This window comes from Mesoplodon bidens, assembly GCF_964165515.1.
Source record: "Mesoplodon bidens genome assembly, chromosome: X".
Lineage (NCBI taxonomy): Eukaryota > Metazoa > Chordata > Mammalia > Artiodactyla > Ziphiidae > Mesoplodon > Mesoplodon bidens.
In genome coordinates, this window is record NC_138163.1 from 100910611 (window position 1) to 100931709 (window position 21099).

The window sequence follows — 21099 nt, forward strand, 5'->3', positions numbered from 1 at the left end:
TATATTATCTTGGATATTATATTAACTTGAATTTGCTGCTTATTTCCATGCTTATATTATCCATAAATAATACTGTATTTTTGAATGTTTTCAGACTTTATGTAAGTGGAATGATCAAATTTTGTGTGCCTTTCTACTACCTTTTTTTTGCTTGACATTTTTTTGAGATTTGTCCATATCGATGCATATAATTTTAGACCTCTGTATTAATATTAATGTTAATTGAGGTATCTTTTTTGCTATTGATGGACATTTAGATTGTTTCCTATTTTTCACTCTTACCAACACTGCTGTAACAAATAATCTGATCTGTAGCTCCCCATGCACGGCACAAAAGACATTTAGAGGCTTCCCTGGTGGCACAGTGGTTGAGAGTCCGCCTGCCGATGCAGGGGACACAGGTTCGTGCACCGGTCCGGGAAGATCCCACATGCCGCGGAGCGGCTGGGCCCGTGAGCCATGGCTGCTGAGCCTGCGCGTCTGGAGCCTGTGCTCCGCAACGGGAGAGGCCACAACAGGGAGAGGCCCGCATACTGCAAAAAAAAAAAAAAAGAAAAAAAAAAGATATTTAGGAGTGGACTTGCTAGGCCTCAGGGCATATACACCTTTCACTTTGCTAGGTATTGCCATGTCTTTCCTCAGAGGGATTTTTCTCTTTTACTTTCCTACTAGCAGTGCCTGCATGTTGGTGTTGGCTCACATTTTGCCAATCCTTGGTAGCATTATCTAGGCTTTGCCCTCTCTGCCCAGATCCTCAGAAAAGATGGGAGGGGAGTGGGGAAGAGGGAGGGCAAGGTTCTACAATTAGGAGGAGAATGTCAGCTCTGACGAATTTCCTGTGACATTTACTTTAATGAGGAAAAGACTTTATTCTCTGTTTTGATGAAAATAATATTTAGACTTCGGTGGGAAAACTGTTACATTTTTACTCTGAAGTAGAAGAGTTTTTTTTTTTTCCTGTTTACGTTCTTGGCAAATAAGTAGAATAGACCAATTAGCAAGCTAATGTCCTAAATGTTCACTTGCAGTAATAATTTTTAAATGTTTTAAAATAGCATGGAGCGTTGGGTTTATTCTTATTGCTTTTCAAGGTTTTGAATTTGTTAAAATGAATTGAATTTAAAATGAGACACAACTTTATGATGAAGATTGATCATAATTATTTGCCACTCTCATTTGCATTTTGTAATGGGAAAATAAATGATGGGAAGTGTGTTTACCTTTTCAAACAAATAAGAAAAGTCACAAAGAGTAACTTTGGCCATTTTATGTTGTCTCTTGTGTTCACAGATGGGAAAAGAGAAATTCCACAAATCTCAACATTGGGGCTTTTGCAACAATGTTAGGATGCTGGTGAGTGAAGATAAACCAGGAATAGGTGGAGAACTGCTTCTCAGACAAAAGATAAAGCCAAAACATAGTGTATTTCCTAAAGGAATGGGAACTGATTCACCATCCTGGGTGGCTTTTGATAAACAGGTAAGTCACATGATACTGGGAGAAATGCAGTCTTAAAATGTTCCATGTACTAAATATTAAGTAGATGTGAGAAAATAAGAGTCCTCAATGTAAATAAATGTTCATCTGAAATGACACATTCTAGAACAAAAGTACCCTAAACAAAGCAAAGTTATCCCTGCTCCTGTTTCTGACTAGGTACATTGGCTGCAGGATGCTTAATGTTCATCACCTTTCTTGGCTAATACTTATCAACCTTTCTCTCATCTCCTGCCCTGGACAGGATAATGTCCTTCTGTAGACTATAAGAGTCTGGTCAGACTGCCACTTTTGCTTAGTGATTGCCATTAACTAAAGAATTTTGTTTGATTCTGAATGTGCCATTGAATACAACGGGAAAATGCCTTCTCTTCTTTTCTCCGTACTAATTATGGTTCCTCATCCCTGAGGACCATAGGGTGACATGGCATGAATTGTAGAAGTGAAGGAAAGAGGTGCCATTATTAGACAAGAGTCTGAACTTTTTAGTGATATGCGTTTGTATACATAACACGTGCACGTATACTGGCATATTGACAATTGTAGAAGGCGATCCTTTTGAGTATCTTAAAAAGAGACTAAGATCAAAGGGAAAAAACCCAAGGTAACCAGTTATTTCCCACAAGGCAGCTATATGGATATGCTCTGTTTATCACACAACCTTGTATCACGGCCCCATGGTCTGTTCTCCAAAAAAGAACTTGGTATTAGATTATTTAGGTCCTGTAATTAAAAAATAACTCAGGACTAAAGAATTCAAACCATAGTATGCTAAGTTTACCAGGAAGTTTTTAGCAGCCTTAGCATGGATTGGTTGGCAATACTTTGATTCCAATTAAAATGTCTTCAAATTTGGTAGAAGTGACATATCCCATGTCATCTGAGTTAGGGTCAATCAATTAGAGCACATATTTCTTTTGAAGCCCCATTCTGACACTTACGGAGGTCTAACAGACCATGGGAAAGCTTCTTTCCTGGGAAACCATCTGTACTTTGAACGTGGACCAATATTTCTCTTTTTAAAAAAATTATTTTCAGTACCTGGCTTAGTGCTGGACCCAGAGTTCAGAAACAATCTCTGGGCTGACTGACTTGGGTAGATCATGCATGGCTTCCTGTTAACATCAATCTTATAGGTGTTTGCACATCACCATTCTCGACTATTTAATTTGCAAGGGTCAAAAAAAAGATTCTATTTTTACTTCTTGTGTCAAAAAGAGGGTATTGACAATAGCGTAATCCACCACTGAATAAATAATGTAGGCCACCATATATTAAACTATTCTCTTGCATTTAAAGTTGAAAATTCATTTTATTTCATGTTTTTCTCAGTGTTTAATATGTGCCTTTCGAGCCTATTTTATAGCCCTTTAATTACTTATAAAATTATGTAGAATATTTCATGAAGTTGGAATAATTTTAGCTTTAAACTACCTGAGAAAATGAAGAGCTTGCTCATTTCAGGCCTAACTAAATGCGACATAATTCTTTCAGTTATTTTGTTGGTCAACTTCAATTAAATATTCATTGAGCTTTAAATGAGACACTAAGACTATGAAATATTTACGTGCTCTGATGAGATTGTGAACTACAGATTGGATCCTGGTTAATACCCAGAGCAAATTATAAAGCACTTTCTGCATTTGTGGTTCAACAAAACAAGTCAACGCCTGTTAATCGTTTTTCTTGAAAATGAGACACTTTCAACTCATTGCCAGTTTTTCCAACAGCTTTTAATCATAGCAATATACCTAGGGTTCCATTCTCAAACAATACAAAGTAGAAATAAAGGCAGTTCTTTGGAAAGTGCATCAAAATTAATATTTGCAGTAGATGCTCTTGGTGCCCACCCAGACCCATGATAGGGGTGGGGCACCCCTCCCCCACAGCTGTAGCAAGTGCTTTGGCAAACAACTCACACCTGTAACCCTCCATGGAGTGTTGCTCTTGGCCAATGGGCATTGCATCACCCAGAGAGGTAACCTGGGAGGTTACAATGGCCCCTTCATCACAGGACCGGGTAGCAAATGGCTGACTGATTTGTCAGGAGTAAAAGGCTGAACTTCTTTAAGGTGGGACAACTTTGTGTTGTGATTTAGGCTCATAGCCCCTTGTGGTGTTAAGCCTCGGCAAAGCTTCATGTGAGAATGCATCCTCGCTTAGATCATTTCTCTTCCTTTGGCTGTTCCCCTCACTCCCTTACAGGTTTCTCCCAAGAGTACGCCCTTAATAAATCACACGCACCTAAATCCCTGTTTTAGGTTCTGCTTCTATGGAGCCCAACCTAAGACAATGTTCCAGTTTCTATCCATAATTCTAAAAGTGACCATCAAAATGCTCTGCTCAGGCAGACCATCAAATTACAAGCAGAAAAGATGCTATTTGCAGTCACGCAAAAGAGCCAGCATTTATCATCCTGCCTGGCCCTCATGGCAGACACTTCTAGCTATTTATCTTTTCTTCACTCTCCCCTTCATTCTTATGGAGAGAACACTAGTTTTATCAGGCTGGAGATGTGCCCACTTACAGGTGTTCACCTCCGCCAGGCTCCCTGCAGCTCGGGCCGGCCACTTGGCTCACTTCTAGCCAATGATATGTGAGTTAAGGTTTATTGGGTGGGGCTCCTGGGAAAGGTATTTTTCTAATTAAAGGAGTCAGGCTCCACTGGTATGTTTTTCCTGCCCTTCGCCCTGCCTTGTTTTCCTCTCTGGAACTAGGACATAATTCCTTGGGGGCACATCAGCCATCTTGTGACTGCAGCAGAGATAAAGGGAATCTAGGGCCCCGATGGCATCATGCAGCCACTGTTTCAGGCCTGGGCTGTGTCTCTCGGGACTTCTTGTTAAATGAGAAAAATTAGCCCCTATTTCAGAGGTTCTCAACCCAGGGAGGCGTCTAGAAATGTGTGGAGGTGTTTTAAGTTGTCACAGTGACGGGGAGCAGCACTGGACTAGGGTAAAGCAAGTGAGGCACTTGTCTTGGGTACAGAATTTAAGAGGCACCCCAAAACTCAGTAATCCGCCAGATAATATTTTAATGAAATCTCTTAAAAATTAATGCAAAAAATTCAGGTTGAATAAAATGCCCGCATGTTATAATAAAGACAGGATCAGTAACTGCCATGCTGAGCCATACTGGAGCCTGAGGCAAAAAGAAAAGTCAGTAGCACTGATTCCATATTTGTTTAACATGGTGGTATTTTGTTCATCATGGACTTCTGGCATTAGTTTTGATGTTTTAAATTGCCTCGCCCTAGGGCCAGACCTGACCCAGAGGTGCTGCTGCTATTTGAGTAGCTGGGGGCCAGCCTTGTATTTTACATCCTGCACCGTGGGGAGGGCAACCCCCCACCGGGCAGAATATTCTGCCTAAAATGCCAGTACTGCTCCCATTGAGAAACACAGTCCTAACTTGCTTAAAACCCTTGGCAGTGGGAGGATTTATGCAAATAGCCAAACATAATTTTGCCTGATACTGCACCTACTGCCCAAAGACTGCTTATTTCGTTGAATTCATTTAAATACAAGCAAGCACATATTCATTCAACCAGTTAGTTCCAGTCATCATCCCAGCACCTCTATCAGGAAGAAGCAAACGTGGATGATTGTTCTCATTTTATAAATGAGGAATCATTGGCAAGAAGTGGGGCAGGGGTCAGGGTTCTGATTGTGGCTTTTTCACCTTATGCGTCTGAGCCTGAGTTTCCTTGACCGTGATGTGGGACTTGGCTAGCTGGTTGCTAATACCCCTTTACCTCTAGCAGTCTCTAAGTCTTGAGTCTTAGTCTGTGGCACGTAGTCTATGATTACAGGGAAATTCATCCTAGAACTGAGCCCAGACCCTGGATCTCCTGGCCTGGGGCTCTTTCTAATTACATCAGGCACCTACTACTTCATTGTTGATTGAAGTTGGGCACTTAGTAGTTTATAATATGCCGCCGTTGCTATCGTTACCTGCTTTTATAAAAAAGTCAGACTAGTTAGAAATACTCAAATGACTGAAGGTTTTTTAATGACTTTTATCTGGATGTTAAGCATCATTTACATAGACTCTACAATTATACACTCATTTCTCTTCATTTGTCAATGGCTCCTAGTTAGCCTAATTTGTTGGCTGATTTGCAAATGACTCTATTATAGTAAGTGGCAGGATAAAGGTTGATCCTATGGGGTATGCATGCATTTAGAAATATTTCATTTTTTCCATCTACTGTATACATAATAATTATAATCAAACCTACTGACCACAGAATTAGAATTTTAATAACTGCATTCATTGACATTGAGTTTATGGTGAGCTGATTATTTAGTACTGTGTGGATCTCTATGCTTTGAACAATATGAAAATAAAAATTTTAAGTATAATTTGATCTCTTGGGTCACCTTGATGTATTTTTTTAATTGAACAAGTTGGTTTATTATTCCTTGCAGTGAGGGAAAACATATACCCTGAGTAACTGTGGGATGTCTAAGTAAGCAGGTGTTAGAAAAGACTTACTATAAGATTTGGGCTTGTGTTAGGTAATTTTGGAGAGGATTGAAGGAAGTGAGGCCTTGCTCTGGATTGGGTGCTCTCCAGAAGCGGGGGTACTTCTATGACTGTGTATCTTTTTTTTTTAATTGAAGTATAGTTGCTGTACAGTATTATGTAAGTTACAGGTGTACAATATAGTGAGTCACAATTTTTAAAGGTTATATTCCATCCATTTACAGTTATTATAAAATATTGGCTATATTCCCCACGTTGTACAATGTATTCTGGCAGCTTATTTTATACCTAATAGTTTGTTCCTCTTAGTCCCCTACTCCCAGTGCCCCTCCCCACTTCCCTCTCCCCACTGGTAACCACTAGTTTGTTCTCTATATCTGTGAGTCTGCTTCTTTTTTGTTATATTCACTAGTTTATTGTGTTTTTTAGATTCCACCTATAAGTGATATCATACAGTGTTTGTCTTTCTCTGTCTGACTTACCTTACTTAGCATAATGCCCTCCAAGTTCATCCATGTTGTTGCAAATGGCAAAAATTTTCATTCTTTTTTATGGCTGAGTAGTATTCCATTGTGTGTGTGTGTGTGTGTGTGTGTGTGTGTGTGTGTGTGTACACACCACTTCTTCTTTATCCATTTATCTGCTGATGGACACTTAGTTTGCTTCCATAGCTTGGCAATTGTAAATAATGCCAATGTGAACATTGGGGTGCATGTAACTTTTCGAATTAGTGGTTTGGGTTTTTTTTCAGATACATATTCAGGAGTGGAATCGCTGGATCCTATGGTAGTTCTGTTTTTAGTTTTTGAGAACCCTCCATACTGTTTGCACAGTGGCTGCACCAGTTTACGTTCCCACCAAAAGTATACGAGGGTTCCCTTTTCTCCACATCCTCAGCAACACTTGTTATTTGTTGTCTTTGTGATAATAGCCATTCTGATAGATTTGAGTTGATATCTTATTGTGGTTTTGCATTACCCTGATGATTAGTGATGTTGAGCATCTTTTCATGTGCCTGTTGGTCATCTGCATTCCTCTTTGGAAAAATGTCTATTCAGTTCTTCTGCCCATTTTTTATGACTGTGTATCTTAATAAATCTCATCTATGGGGACAGCAGACTAGAGTGAGGCTACATCTGTAATTGGGAGAGAAGCAGCCGTCACTCCCATGAGCTAGGACAGGAGGATACTTGGCATTTTGTGGCTTGGACAATGTTTATGTTCTGTCTGTGTTTAGATGTAGCTATGGAGTGGTCTGTTTTTTTGGTCTTGATCCACTGTGGTCACAGAGCAGCCTTGTCTGAGGATGGTATTTTCTGGAAGTGTTCATGTTCAGCGGGAGAACACCAACACTTTGCTGTGGCTGCCAGACCAGCTTGTAGCAGCACCAAGACCAGCTGATAGTGCCAGGCTGGCTCCTGCATGTCAGGGGCTGCTTTTCTCCTTACCCAATACCAGCCAAAAGTTTTAGTTTTCCCACGGGGGATCAAGGAGTGATCAAGTAGGCTAGAATTTTGTATTGGCAAAGAACAGTACATGACTACAGATCCTTGAAGTTTTGCCTAAAGCCAATTAGGAATGTTACAAAATATAATCAGCATATATAAAAATAAAATACAATTAAAAATTTAAAAATAACTAGAAAATGTGTCAGATACTATACCTTTAAACCATACCCCAAAGGTCAAATGAAAAATTTCTGTATGTTTATGTAACTTTCAGATTATCTGAAACCTGTTAGAATCATTTCATAAAAGACACTGATATGTATAATTATAACACAATGTGATTGTAATACATTGCCATTTAAATCCCATATTTTAGGTCACAGTTACATAATCTTTAGCTACTTAGCTTTAAAGATGAAATCAAAAGGTTTGCCTGAAATCAAACATGTCATACCCCAAATTCTCAACTGTATATTCTGCATCTATTTCTAAAACACAAAATTACCTTCTTTAAATTTATGTTAAACTGGTAAAGTTTCTAATTTCATCATGCATTATGGCTTTCTTTAATCTTTTGAAATTCAGAAGGCATTTAATAAAAACCCCCAAATCTGGAATAAATGTTTTTGGAATAAAAAGAATGAGGTTCATAAATGAGTCTCTGACTGAAGAAGAGAGAGTTCTTCCTCCCCTCTTTTCTAAAACCTAGAGTGTGGTTACCAGGCAAAATTTTAAGACCCTCCCCTCAGGGTTATACTTTTTATCAATAAGTAGGCCTGTGGCTTATTCTCATTAGCCCAAAGTTAAACTTGTCTTTTTGAGCTTAAACCTGAGTAGATACCACTACACACCCATTAGAATGGCTATAACTTAAAAAGACTGACAATACCAAGTGCTGACAAGGATGTTAAGAAACTGAAACTTCTATATATTCCTGGAAGGAATATAAAATGGTACTGCCATTTTGAAAGACAGTTTGGCAGTTTCTTAAATAGTTAAACATATGCTAACACATGACTTGGTTAATTCCACTCCTACATATATTTCTAAGAGAAATTAAAACATACGTTCATGCAAAAACTTGTATGTGAATGATTATAGCGTCATTATTCATAATAGCCAAAAACAAGGAACAACCCAAATGTCCATCAACTGATGAATGGATGAACAAAATGTGGTATAGCCATACAATGGAAACTATTTGTCAATAAAAAGAAACTACTGGTATATAGTACAATATGGATAAACCTCAAAAACATACTAAGTAAAAGAAAGCAGACACAGAAGACTTCATATTGTATGATTCCATCTATCTGAAATTCTAAAAAAGGCAAATATATCAGAGAAAGCAGATCATAGTTGCCTGGGTTGGCAGTGGGAGAGGGAATGTTTTGGGGGTGAAAGAAGTGTTCTAAACCGGATTGAGGTGATGATCACACAGGTCTATAAATTTATGAAAAGTCATTGAACTGTATACTGACAAGAGGTGAGTTTATGGCATATAAATTACAGTTTAATATATTAGTCTAGGACTGCCATAACAAAATACCATAGACTGGGTGCCTTAAACCACAGAAATTTATTTTCTCATAGTTCTGGATGTTAGAAGTCCAAGATCACGGTGCTGGCAGGGTTGGTTTCTCTTAAGGCCTCTCTCCTTGGGTTGCAGATGGCCGCCCTCTTGCTGCCTCTTCACATGGCTGTTCTCTGTACATACTGATTTTTTTTTTTGAACACAAAAATCTTCGTCATGTATAACATTTTAGTTCACAAATTAGGAACTGATAGTTACTGTTTGATTTGTTGACTTATATTTTAGGCTGATTTATATTTTGATATGAATTTTTAATCTATACAGTAATGTTTATTTTTTAAAAAGTACTTCCCTCTCTGAATTCAGACCAGCCGCAGGTTTATTGGAAACATTTAAAAGATTATTTACCTTCCTGAATTTTGTATTTGCAGGATTCTACCCTATAGTAAGCTCACCCTTTTTTAACACTGATGGTGGGTGGTGGTACAAATACTGACTATATAATCTATGTTCTTTTTAAAAAAAATATTTTTTTATTTTTTTATTTTTTTTGTGGTACACGGGCCTCTCACTGTCGTGGCCTCTCCCATTGCGGAGCACAGGCTCCGGACGCGCAGGCCCAGCAGCCATGGCTCACGGGCCCAGCCGCTCCGCGGCACGTGGGATCCTCCCGGACCGGGGCACGAACCCGCGTCCCCTGCATCGGCAGGCGGACTCCCAACCACTGCGCCACCAGGGAAGCCCCTAAAAAATATTTTTGAAATAATTTTGTACTTACAGGAAATCACAAAAATGGCACAAGACAGTTCCTGTGTCTCTTTTCCCAGCTTTCCCCAACAACATCTTATACAATTATAGTACATTATCAAAACCAGGAAATTGACATTAGTATACTATTAAACTTGCAGACCTTAATTGAATTTCACCAGTTTTTTTTTTTTTTTTTTTTCGGTACGCGGGCCTCTCACTGTTGTGGCCTCTCCCGTTGCAGAGCACAGGCTCCGGACGCGCAGGCTCAGCGGCCATGGCTCACGGGCCCAGCCACTCGCGGCATGCGGGACCTTCCCGGACCGGGGCACGAACCCGTGTCCCCTGCATCGGCAGGCGGACTCTCAACCACTGCGCCACCAGGGAAGCCCGAATTTCACCAGTTTTTACATGCACTCATATTTCCCCTTCAGTTTATAGTTCTATGAAATTTTATCACAGGTACGGATTCATGTAACCACCACCACAATCAGGACACAGAAAACTATTCCTCTAGGATTTTGTTGTTTGAGTCTTTATTTTAATCAACTTTACTGAGGTATAATTTGTATATGATAAAATGTACCCATTTTAAGCATACAGTCTCATGAGCTCTAACAAATGTATACACAGATAACCCCACCCCAGACACCATATAGAACATCTCTACCACCCTAGACAGTTCCCTCATGCCCCCTTCCATTCAGCCCTCCTCCATGGCTCTGACTTGTATCACTATACTTTTGCCTATTCTTGAACTTCATATAAATGGAATCTTATAGTGTGTCTTCTCGGGAGTCTGGCTCACTGTTTGGGATTTAAGATTTGAGGCACAGCTTTGATGCTGTGTATGTATATAAAGAAAGTGCAGCCAATTCACATGTAATAATTCACCATGGCAGATTTCTGGTTACTTTTATAATTGTTTTTCATTCTCTGGATTGATATTCCTTTATTTTTAAACATACTGGATTTAATTTTTTTCAAATAAATTGCTCTCCTAACTCCAGAGGTTTAAAAACATTTAGCATTGTTAATTTCTAAATTTAAACATGTTAGAATTGTTCATATCCTTCTACTTATTTTAATTATGCTCCTCTATTTAAATACCTATTCTGAGTATGAAATTCATTGTGGTGTTTAGTGTGGTAATAGTTCTTTTAATAAAGAGGATTCTTCAGGGACACATGTCATTATCATAAACCTTTTATCAGAGGTACAAATAATTGAGGGCGCATGGCTGTTCATTCTAGGACATCAGAAATGGGGAGGTGGCAGGGAGGGCATGAATTCCACATTATTGAAAGGGGGACAGAAATGCTTATCTCCATTCTTTTTTCAATGTTGTCCCATTTCCTTTTCTTATATCCCATCTCTCAACCTCCTTAATCTTTCCCCTTCCATTCTTTTGACCTCTTTCTCTATTTCTTTTTCTCTCTTATTGGACTTCGTCTGTCTCTTCATCCTCATTCTCTTTCCTTTCATGCATTTTTATTCATCTTCCATCATGTGTGCCCTATTTAACTTTCTTCCCTTTGCCTGCTTTGTCTTCCTCTGTCCCAGGCCTTGCAATTGCTGACTTCTCTTCTTAGGAAAGTAGAATCATCATCATCATCATCATCATCATTATTGCCAGGGTCTTTTCCTTTCCCTTTACCTCTAGGATTGAACCCAGGGTATGTATGTCTCCCCAGATGGAGCATTGTTTGAATGAACTTTGTGTACATTGGTTGGGGTATCCCTTGGGAACATGGTCCTCCTGCAACACCCCTGTAATGGGAGGCTCTCTGGTGTAGTGGAGAGAGCAAGGGTTTTAGACAGATGGGTTCAGAACCTGGATTTACCATTTGTTACCTATTTCATCTGAGCTATCTTTTTAACCTCTCTTGGTCTTAATTCCCTCATCTGTCAAGTAAGAGTAACAAACCTATTTTAGAGTTGCCGTGAGCATCAGATGGACAATGCACATCAAGTGCCCAGCTCATCGTATGTAGTCCTGAAGAATTAACTCTCCTCCTTTGCTTAAGGCCTGGCTTATTTTCTTACGTGGGGTAGGGAGGGCGGTGTTCCTAGGGAAAGTGAAGCATAAGCTGGGACTACCCCAGTCATCACCTGTGCTGCAGGATTCTTGCATTTTTCTTTGGCACAAATTCTGCCATATTCCAGAAGAATCAGTTTGGAGATGCCACCATTGAGACCAGTGAATTCTAAAAAGTAGCCATTAAGCTATCGATGCATTGCTCTTTCCAGTTGTTCCCCAGTGTTCCATTTATTCTGTGGGTATTAAGGTAGTTTAAAAAGTCTTCTATTGTTTAAGAGTTTGTCATGTGTCTTCTATTTTAGCAAATTCACTTAATGGTCTTTTAGGGGAAAGGTGATAAATAACTACATTTATTATTGTTTTACTTTTTCACTATTCTGAACTAATAGCAGTCAGTAATAGACTACTACAATTGTATTTACATTCCGATTAGTCTAAACTCAAAGATTTTACACCATTGTCATCTAGGTTCTAGAAACTTCATGTAGGCCCTTTTATGTTTATCAAAATTTTACTTCCTTTGTAGTCTACCCTGTTGTTTCCCTCCTTTTTAGCCTAAAATGTAAAATCTGTTTTTGAGTGTATTTTATTCTATCTCTGGTTCTACTTGTTGATTTTTTTCATCTGGTGTTTCATGGCATTTATTTATGTTTTTATTTTAAACTTTTTATTGAAATATAGTTGATTTATAATATTGTATTAGTTTCAGGTATATAACATAGTGATTCAATACTTTTATAGATTGAATTGCCATTTCAAGTTATTATAAAATAAATAATGGCTATATTTCCCTGTGCTATACAATATATCCTAGTTGCTTATTTATTTTATACATAGGTGTTTGTATCTCTTAAAACCTACCCTTATTTTGCCCCTCCCCCTCCCCACTGGTAACCAGTAGTTTGTTCTCTATATCTGTGAGTCTGTTTGTGATATTAATTCATTTATTTTATTTTTTAGATTCCACGTATCAGTGATAACATACAGTATTTGTCTTTTTTTTGACTTACTTCACTAAGCCTAATACCCTCTAGGTCTATCCACATTGTTTCAAACAGCAGAATTCCATTCTTTTTTATGGCTGAGTAGTATTCCATTGTGTGTCTGTATATATCACATCTTCTTTATCCATTCATATGTTGATAAACACTTGGATTGCTTCCATATTTTGGCTATTGTAAATAATTCTCCTGTTAACATTGGGGTGCATGTATCTTTTTGAATTAGTGTTTTTGTTTTTTTCAGATACATACCCAGGAGTGGAATTTCTGGATCATGTGATAGTTCTATTTTTAGTTTTTTGAGGAACCTCCTTACTTTCTTCCATAGTGGCTGCACCAATTTACACTCCCACCAGCAGTGTACAAGGGTTCCCCTTTCTCTGCATCCTCGCCAACATTTGTTATTTGTAGACTTTTTGATGATAGCCATTCTGACAGGTGTGAGGTGATGTCTCCTTGTGGTTTTGGTTTGCATTTCTCTGATGATTTTCAGAGCATTTATTTTTACATTTGTGTTTGAATTTCAAAAATAAAGCTGTTTTTCAATTCTGGTCTAGTTGGCTTTTACAGTCAGCTTTATTAATTGAAGCTTTGGTTCTTACTGATACGTAATGGGGATAATATTATTAATGTGTGTTCCCAGCTTTCTCCTTTTCCCCACACCCTGCCTGCTGAACAAAAATTTGTCTTTGCTCATTCCACTTCCCACCCCCCACCCCCAGCTCCATCCTCTAAGGATTCTTCTGAGTTTTTCAGCCGGATTCTCAGGCTTTGGGGGATGCAGAAAAGGGAGAAGGGCTGGAAAGAGCTGGGGGGAGGAGAGAGAGAGGGAGAGAGATGTCTTAGCACTGATGGTGAGGAAATGTGAGACTAACAAGACTTGAAAAAGAGAGGAAAGGCATTTTTGTGAGAAGTGGAGATGTGGAGCATAAATTGGATCACCTTTAGAGTTTCTTCAGGGAGCTAAGGTGAGACAGAGTTTTCAATTGCTGTTGGTTGCTCAGCCTTTTCTTGGACTATATTACCATGCTGGGCCTGGTCCACATTGGCTCATTATTTGAGTTACATCTAAATGTTAAGTCACTAAATTATACATTTTTGTTTATATTTAAACAAGTAAGAGAGCCACCATTACCCTCTGTCACTGATCAGTTGACCCCACTCCTCTCTTGTTTCCCTCTGAAATCTCCCTTTCATCAGTCTCCTTTCAAAGGCCACTGCTGCTATCCTATTTCATATCTTTCATCCAGAGAGTAGCCTCTTCAGCGCCATCCCTGCCTTCAATCTGATTCCCCTTTCAACTGCCCACTCTGCTACAGGGTTAACTTTCTAAAATATTTAGAATCCTTTGACTTAGCTTTGCATGGCCTGGGGACCACCTGTCTTTTGGCTCTTGTACCTTACTCATCTCATCTCCTCTGCCACCCCTTCCCCACTCAGCCCTCAGCCACACAAAATGACTCGCAGGACCCCACATACCATATACTACCATGCTCTTGTAACTTTGTACATGCTGTTCCCTCCACAGAGAATGCCCTTACCCACCTGCCCACGCATGCAGTTCTTCTTTCATCTCTCAGCCTTGAAGACTCATTTCACTTGTCACCTCCACTGTGACGTGTTCTTCTTGATGCTCTCTCAGGTGGTTTGCACTTCCCCCTCCTACTGGAGCATTTTCAAACCCCTGTTAGAATAGCCCTGTTACTCTTCTCTGTGTCCTTCACTGAGCTGGAGTGTGCTGGGGATTTTGTGGCAGTTCAGGACATAATGCTTAACCTCTGAAGGTGGCCTCTGAAGCTAGGCAGTGTGAGTTCTAACCCCAGCTGTCCTATTCTCTTATCTCGAGACCTTGGGTAAATTATTTAACTTCCTAAACCTTGACTTCTGTAAAACAAGGATCACAATATTACCTATTTTAGAGCTGTGTTGTGAGGAGTAAATGAGATAGAGTGTAAAAGAACTTAACACATTGCCTGACCCATTATAACTACTTAATCAGAGTTGGCTATTTTCATTTATCTTTGAATTCTCAGAGCCTAGCACAGTGCCTGACACATCACAGGTGCTCAGCGATGTATACTGAATGGCTTTGTAAGAATATTATTTTGTCTCTCCTAATGGCTTTTCACTTTATCTCCAGCGCATTATAATTATTTGGAGGTACCATTCCCTGTTTTGCAATTATTTGCATATAGTCTAATCTCCCTTACTTGACTGTGTAATCCTTGTAGCTGGAGAGATTGTTTTATTGAATGCTGTACCCTCCGCATAGAGCTTTGAACTTAGCAGGTGCTCTGTAACTGGGTTGGTCTGTGTTACTTTGCTTTTGATACAGGAGCCTTTCCATATGAAGTATCCATTTTGTGATCTCAGCTGTTGATGCACTTGTGGGAAGTAAGTGACATACTTTGAAACTAGTAGGACAATCTAATGTACAGGGGAGTCCAGTTTATTGAGTAATTATTAGAAGTATAGAACAGATTCTTTTGATTGGAGGAGAACATAAAAGGCATCTTATCTAAGCATCTTTCTTCTTACTCTTTTGGGAGGAATCCAGCCTTTTAAAGTACATATCTCAAAATGATGGCAAGAAAGAGTGTTTTTGCCTCAGGTCCCATTATTATTCCCTCTGAATATATATATATAAAATACTTGGTAAATTATATATATATATATATATATATATATATATATATATATATATATATATATATATATATATATATATATTACCAAATATTTTTCTTTGTCTTTTATATTGTAGGTGCTGTTTTTCTTTTGTATCTTTAATATTGAATATTTGAATATTCATTTTTCTCTATTCAGTTTATAAAACCCCATGATTAGCAATGGGATTTCTGTTGGATAGGGTTACCCCCTTCTTTTCAACCTAATTATTTTTCCAGGAAGACTTATTTTTAAGCAGTGGGTCTGAACCTCTTCTCTTAGTAATATCAAGTGCTTTTAAATTGCCTTGCCCAATAGATTCCATAAGGATGTGAAAAGACAATTTTAGATGTGGTTTTGACAGTATTTTTAAGCTTCTAGCTTTGCATCCTACACTGATTTATATATTATTCAGTATTTTTATACATTCATTTTCTCTCCAAAGTGCTGTTATATATACATAATTTTCTTAATCCTTTAAATAGTGCTGCACTGTCCTGTGGTGAGCAAGTGTTGATTTTCTAATTTTTGCTAAAAGGTTAAGCAGGGAACAAAGACTTTAAGTGGTTTGCACCAGTTATATGGTTAATTAGTGATACAGCTACAAGAATAATATTCTAGCATTCGAATCACATCTTTTTCCCCTTTTATAAACCATAAAATCAGGTCTTAAGAAGAAGCAGACAAGTAAAAATAAATTTGATGAATGTTTATGCTGTCCATATAGGTTAGGTGCATTTCATCTTAAACCCACCCTAGATTTAGTCATGAAGATTTGAGCATAAATTATAAATGGATTCATGATGATAATATTTTTATAATATGAAAAATTTCTGGAAATCACCTTTCTATAGTTTGTATTTTTTGTCATTTATTTATTGAATTTACCTTTATTGACCATCTCTTATGTTCAACAAGCTAAATGAGATTCAGATTTGTATAACTTGAATTTTCTAAAATGATATGCCTATTTAAACACAGTATCCATAGGAACATAAATTTATCCAAAAAAAGTGAGGAAAAAATGAGAATTTGGAGTGAGATTATAACTTAGGCATTGATATTTAGATGAACCTCTCCACCTTCACAATCCCAATTAAAATGACTTCAAAATTTTTAAATACGGAGAAACCATAATAGTGTTGGAGGCCAGGGGGGAGGTCCATCTTCTTGTTGCAAACTGTGAAGAATTTCCACTAGATACAGTGCAGATGAAATCATATTGAAGAATTATACCAAAACCAACATGCAATTTCACTTCCTAAGAAAGTGACAAGAATTGAGTTGGGGGGTTAGGACAACCTGTAGGGGCTTCCACTTGGCTTACTTTCACAGCTATTGATGGATTAAGAGTGTCACTAGGAGGCCCAGGAATAGTCACACTGAGGGAAAAAGCAGGCCCTGCATTAGGGCATTTCTCTGATGCGACAGGCAATACACACGAAGGACTAGCTATATTCGCTCTGTTCCCGGAGTGGAGGTCGGGTCAATTTATAAAATTTTTGTGTGGAAAAATCTGAAGTTTTTCCTGCAGGGGACTCTCCATGGCCCCAATTCCCTCCCTGCTTCCCTTAACGTGCTGTATATGAATTTCTATCAACCAGCTTCCCACTGAGAGGAGGAATCAGAACATTGGAATGAACGGTGAAGGAAGGAAAGAAGACCTGCCCACCCTATTTTTAGAAAAACAGGATAGACTGCTCTTTGTTCAAGAATGAACAAAGAAACCCAACAGAAGGTTTCTGAAAAGGCTCTGCAACATAAATGGAGGAGAACATAGTATTTAAGAGGCAGAGGAAAAAAATATTTATTTTAAAAATATGCTTTCTATAGGAAAACGAATATTTTTGATAACGATTTGCTTTGTGCTTTCTATTGAGTGCAAAGAAGTATACAAAACAAAGTAAGCGTTTAAAGCAAACTGAAGTGAAGTCTAGAAGGAGAAAAGAGAACAAGAGAATACGTTTAAAATATTGCTGAATGAGACTGTAGGTGAAAAGGAAAGGGAACTTGCTGAAGAAGGAAGAAATGTGAGGAAACTAAAAAGCATTATATGTAGTAAAATTTAAAAAAAAGAAACTGGAGAAAATGAGATGAGTGATGGAAAAGGCAAACTTGAGAAATTCTCCCAGAATGCAGAGGAAAAGGTCAGATATGAGAGCTTGAGATAGGTAATGAAAGGTTGGACAGAGGATGGAGCTCTTATAATATATAGACAATTGTTCCTAAAGAATTAGAAGCTAGATTAAAAGCAACCAAATCAGTTAAGCATGCCATAAGAAAATAATAAAAACAAAACCAACTTTCTAGCCTATAAAAAGACACAGATCTACAGATCAAATGCTTACTGTGTACCAGAGAAAATAACAAAAAAAGAGACCAATAATTAGATATAGTCTGGTATTTTTTATGTTAATTTCAAGGATAAAGCAAAGAAATTACCTAGCATCCTGAGAGAAAAAGTAGTTTAACCCCCAAAGAAGGAGAAGTTGACATCAGAATTCTCTGCAGTCTTAAATGCCAGAAGACAGGGAAGCAATGTCTGTAACTTTTAGGGGAAAATGTTTGTGACCCACAAATTCTAGACTCAGCCAAGGTGTTACTAGTGAAAGCCGCAGAAGGATGTTCTCAGATATATGATTTCTCACAAATATGCCATCCACATACTTTTCCTGAGAAAGTTGCTTGAACATGTACTCCAGCCAGTTGTAAAGCAAATTAAACAGTTCAACCATGAGGGAAGTCATGAAATAAAAGGGTTAGTGGTGAGCAATGGAAACAAACTTATAAGTAATTATAAAATATAAATAAAGTTGAAAACAGTGTAAACATTTTAAATGTTTACTGGAAGATAAAAGCACAATAAACAATAATAAAATGACAAATGCAAGATAGGGATATAAAAAGAAAACATATAGTATTTTTCGCCATTCAAGGGAGTTGTTCCAATAGATGTTAATTTTTGGAATTCACACTTGAACTGACAATTCTTTTTTTTTTTTTTTGAGGTACGCGGGCCTCTCACTGTTGTGGCCTCTCCCATTGCGGAGCACAGGCTCCGGACGTGCAGGCTCAGTGGCCATGGCTCACGGGCCCAGCCGGTCCGCGGCATGTGGGATCTTCCCAGACCGGGGCACGACCCCGTGTCCCCTGCATTGGCAGGCGGACTCTCAACCACTGTGCCACCAGGGAAGCCTGAACCGACAATTCTTTACAAATTAAAAGTAACAATGAATAGAGTTGAAATCTCTCTCAATCAATGGGGAAAAAAGCTTCTTATATCATCTTTCTCTAGGACCTGTAAATATTCCTTCTTTAACTCTGCTTAATAAACATATATACTTTGTGTTTTTAACTACGTTAAAAAAGAAAAAAAAGAAAAAAGACTTTTAAAGTAAAAATACACCAGAACATGAAAATTGTATATAGATTGGTGGTGGGATTTTGTGGCACATAACTCTTCAGTGAGTATGGGCGTGAAAACATAATCATTTTTTAAAAGTATATATAATTTGGGGGCTTCCCTGGTGGCGCAGTGGTTCAGAGTCCGCCTGCCGATGTAGGGGACACGGGTTCGTGCCCCGGTCTGGGAAGATCCCACATGCCGCGGAGCAGCTAGGCCCGTGAGCCATGGCCACTGAGCCTGCGCGTCCGGAGCCTGTGCTCCGCAATGGGAGAGGCCACAACAGTGAGAGGCCCGCGTATCACACACACACACAAAAGTATATATAATTTGGCATAATGAAAATATGAATTTTTTAAAAGAATACATAATGACGTAGAATCACAATTATGTTAAGGAAAGACATTAACAAAACAGTGGGTTCTAGGTAGTAGGAATATCCTACACTTCTTTCTGTTCCTATTTTCATATTTTTGTAATGCATATGTATTAATTTTTATAGTGAGAAAATAAACTTCATTAAAATAAAAAATCCTATAGATAAGGCAGAGTTATAAGTAAGGCAGATTTATAATATTGAATGCTTTGTTCTTCCCCCCCAAATTAAAAATAAACCAAGCATTTAATTAAGGCATTAGAAAAAGCATAACACAAAAAAATACATCTGAGAACTGAAGGAAAAAATTAATAAACTTAAAAGCAGAATTTTATAAATCAGTAAACAGAATAGATTTGAACAAGAAGTCAAAGAGTTGAGTCTTAAAAACAACAGAATTAACAAACTTCTAGTTTATTTACTCAGGAAAGCAAACAAAAATACACAAAATAATGTATTTAAATCAAAAATTCAGAGGAAATAAAATGCACTGCTTATGCTAATTATAAAGTGAAGTGAATATTATAGTAAATATTAAGTAGCAAAGTTGACTCAAGGAGTACAACAGTGGAATTGGCCAATAACTAGGGAAATATTAGAGAAAACCTCCAAAGAGCTACTCCAGTTGTTAAAGTGATTGTCTCTAAGTAGTAGGATTGTGGACTTTTCCCCCCACTTTGTGCTCTTTGGTAGTCTCAAAGCCGCATAACATAGCGAGATCAGCTCCATGCTCTGTGACTGCCTAGAGGGGTGGGATAGGGAGGGACATCTGGATCATGAGGTTTTTTTGGTTCGTTTTTGTGGAATTTTTTGTGGTTTTTTTGTTTGTGGTTTCTTTGGTTCTTGTTTTTTGTGTTTTTTTGTTTTTGTTTTTGTTTTTTTACTAGTAACATGAATAGATGAAACAAGTGTTCTTTACTGTATTCAAGAAATAAGTAGACTTCCGGGTAAGATGGCGCTAGAGTAAGACGCGGAGATAACCTTCCTCCCCACGGATACACCAGAAATACAGCTACACGTGGAACAACTCCTACAGAACACCTACTGAACGCTGGCAGAAGACCCCAGACCTCCCAAAAGGCAAGAAACCCCCCACATACCTGGGTAGGGCAAAGCGGAGAGATCCCCACACAGAGGATCGGTGCCGAGCGGCACTCACCAGCCCGAGAGGCTTGTCTGCTCGCCTGCCGGGGCGCGCAGCGCTGGAAGCTGAGGCTCGGGCTTCGGTCAGAGCGCAGGGAGAGGACTGGGGCTGGCGGCGAGAACTCAGCCTGAAGGGGGCTAATGTGCCACAGCTAGCCGGGAGGGAGTCCGGGAAAACTCTGGAGCTGCTGAAGAGGCAAGAGACTTTTTCTTCCCTCTTGGTTTCCTGGTGCGCGAGGAGAGGGGATTAAGAGCGCTGCTTAAAGGGGCTCCACAGACGGGCGCGAGTCGCGACTGAAAGCGCGGAGCCCAGTGACGGGCGTGGGACGCTGGGGCTGCTGCTGCCGCCGCCAAGAAGCCTGTGTGCAAGCGCAGGTCACTGCCCACACCGCCCTTCCGGGAGCCTGTGCAGCCAGCCACTGCCGGGGTCCCGGGATCTAGGGGCGGCTTCCCTGGGAGAACGCACGGCGCGCCTCGGGCTGGTGCAACGTCACGCCGACCTCTGCCGCTGCAGGCTCGCCCCGCACTCCGTGCCCCTTCCTCCCGCCCGGACTGAGTGAGCCAGAGTCCCCGAAGAGGCTGCTCCTTTAACCCTGTCCTGTCTGAGCGAAGAACAGACGCCCTCCGGTGACCTACACGCAGAGGCGGGGCCAAATCCAAAGCTGAGACCCAGGAGCTGTGAGAACAAAGAAGAGAAAGGGAAACCTCTCCCAGCAGCCTCAGAAGCAGCGGATTAAAGCTCCACAATCAACTT

The 21099-nt window shown here is 39.2% G+C and overlaps 1 protein-coding gene across 1 annotated transcript in view; it reads left to right on the forward strand.

The window, feature by feature from the left end:
- The window catches only part of EFHC2 (EF-hand domain containing 2), a gene marked incomplete at its 3' end in the record, with an annotated part of 161978 nt that overhangs the window by 25355 nt on the left and 115524 nt on the right, over positions 1-21099 (forward strand). The window contains 1 exon segment of the mRNA XM_081222351.1: positions 1291-1479. Coding sequence (XP_081078477.1) covers positions 1291-1479 — 189 coding nt within the window.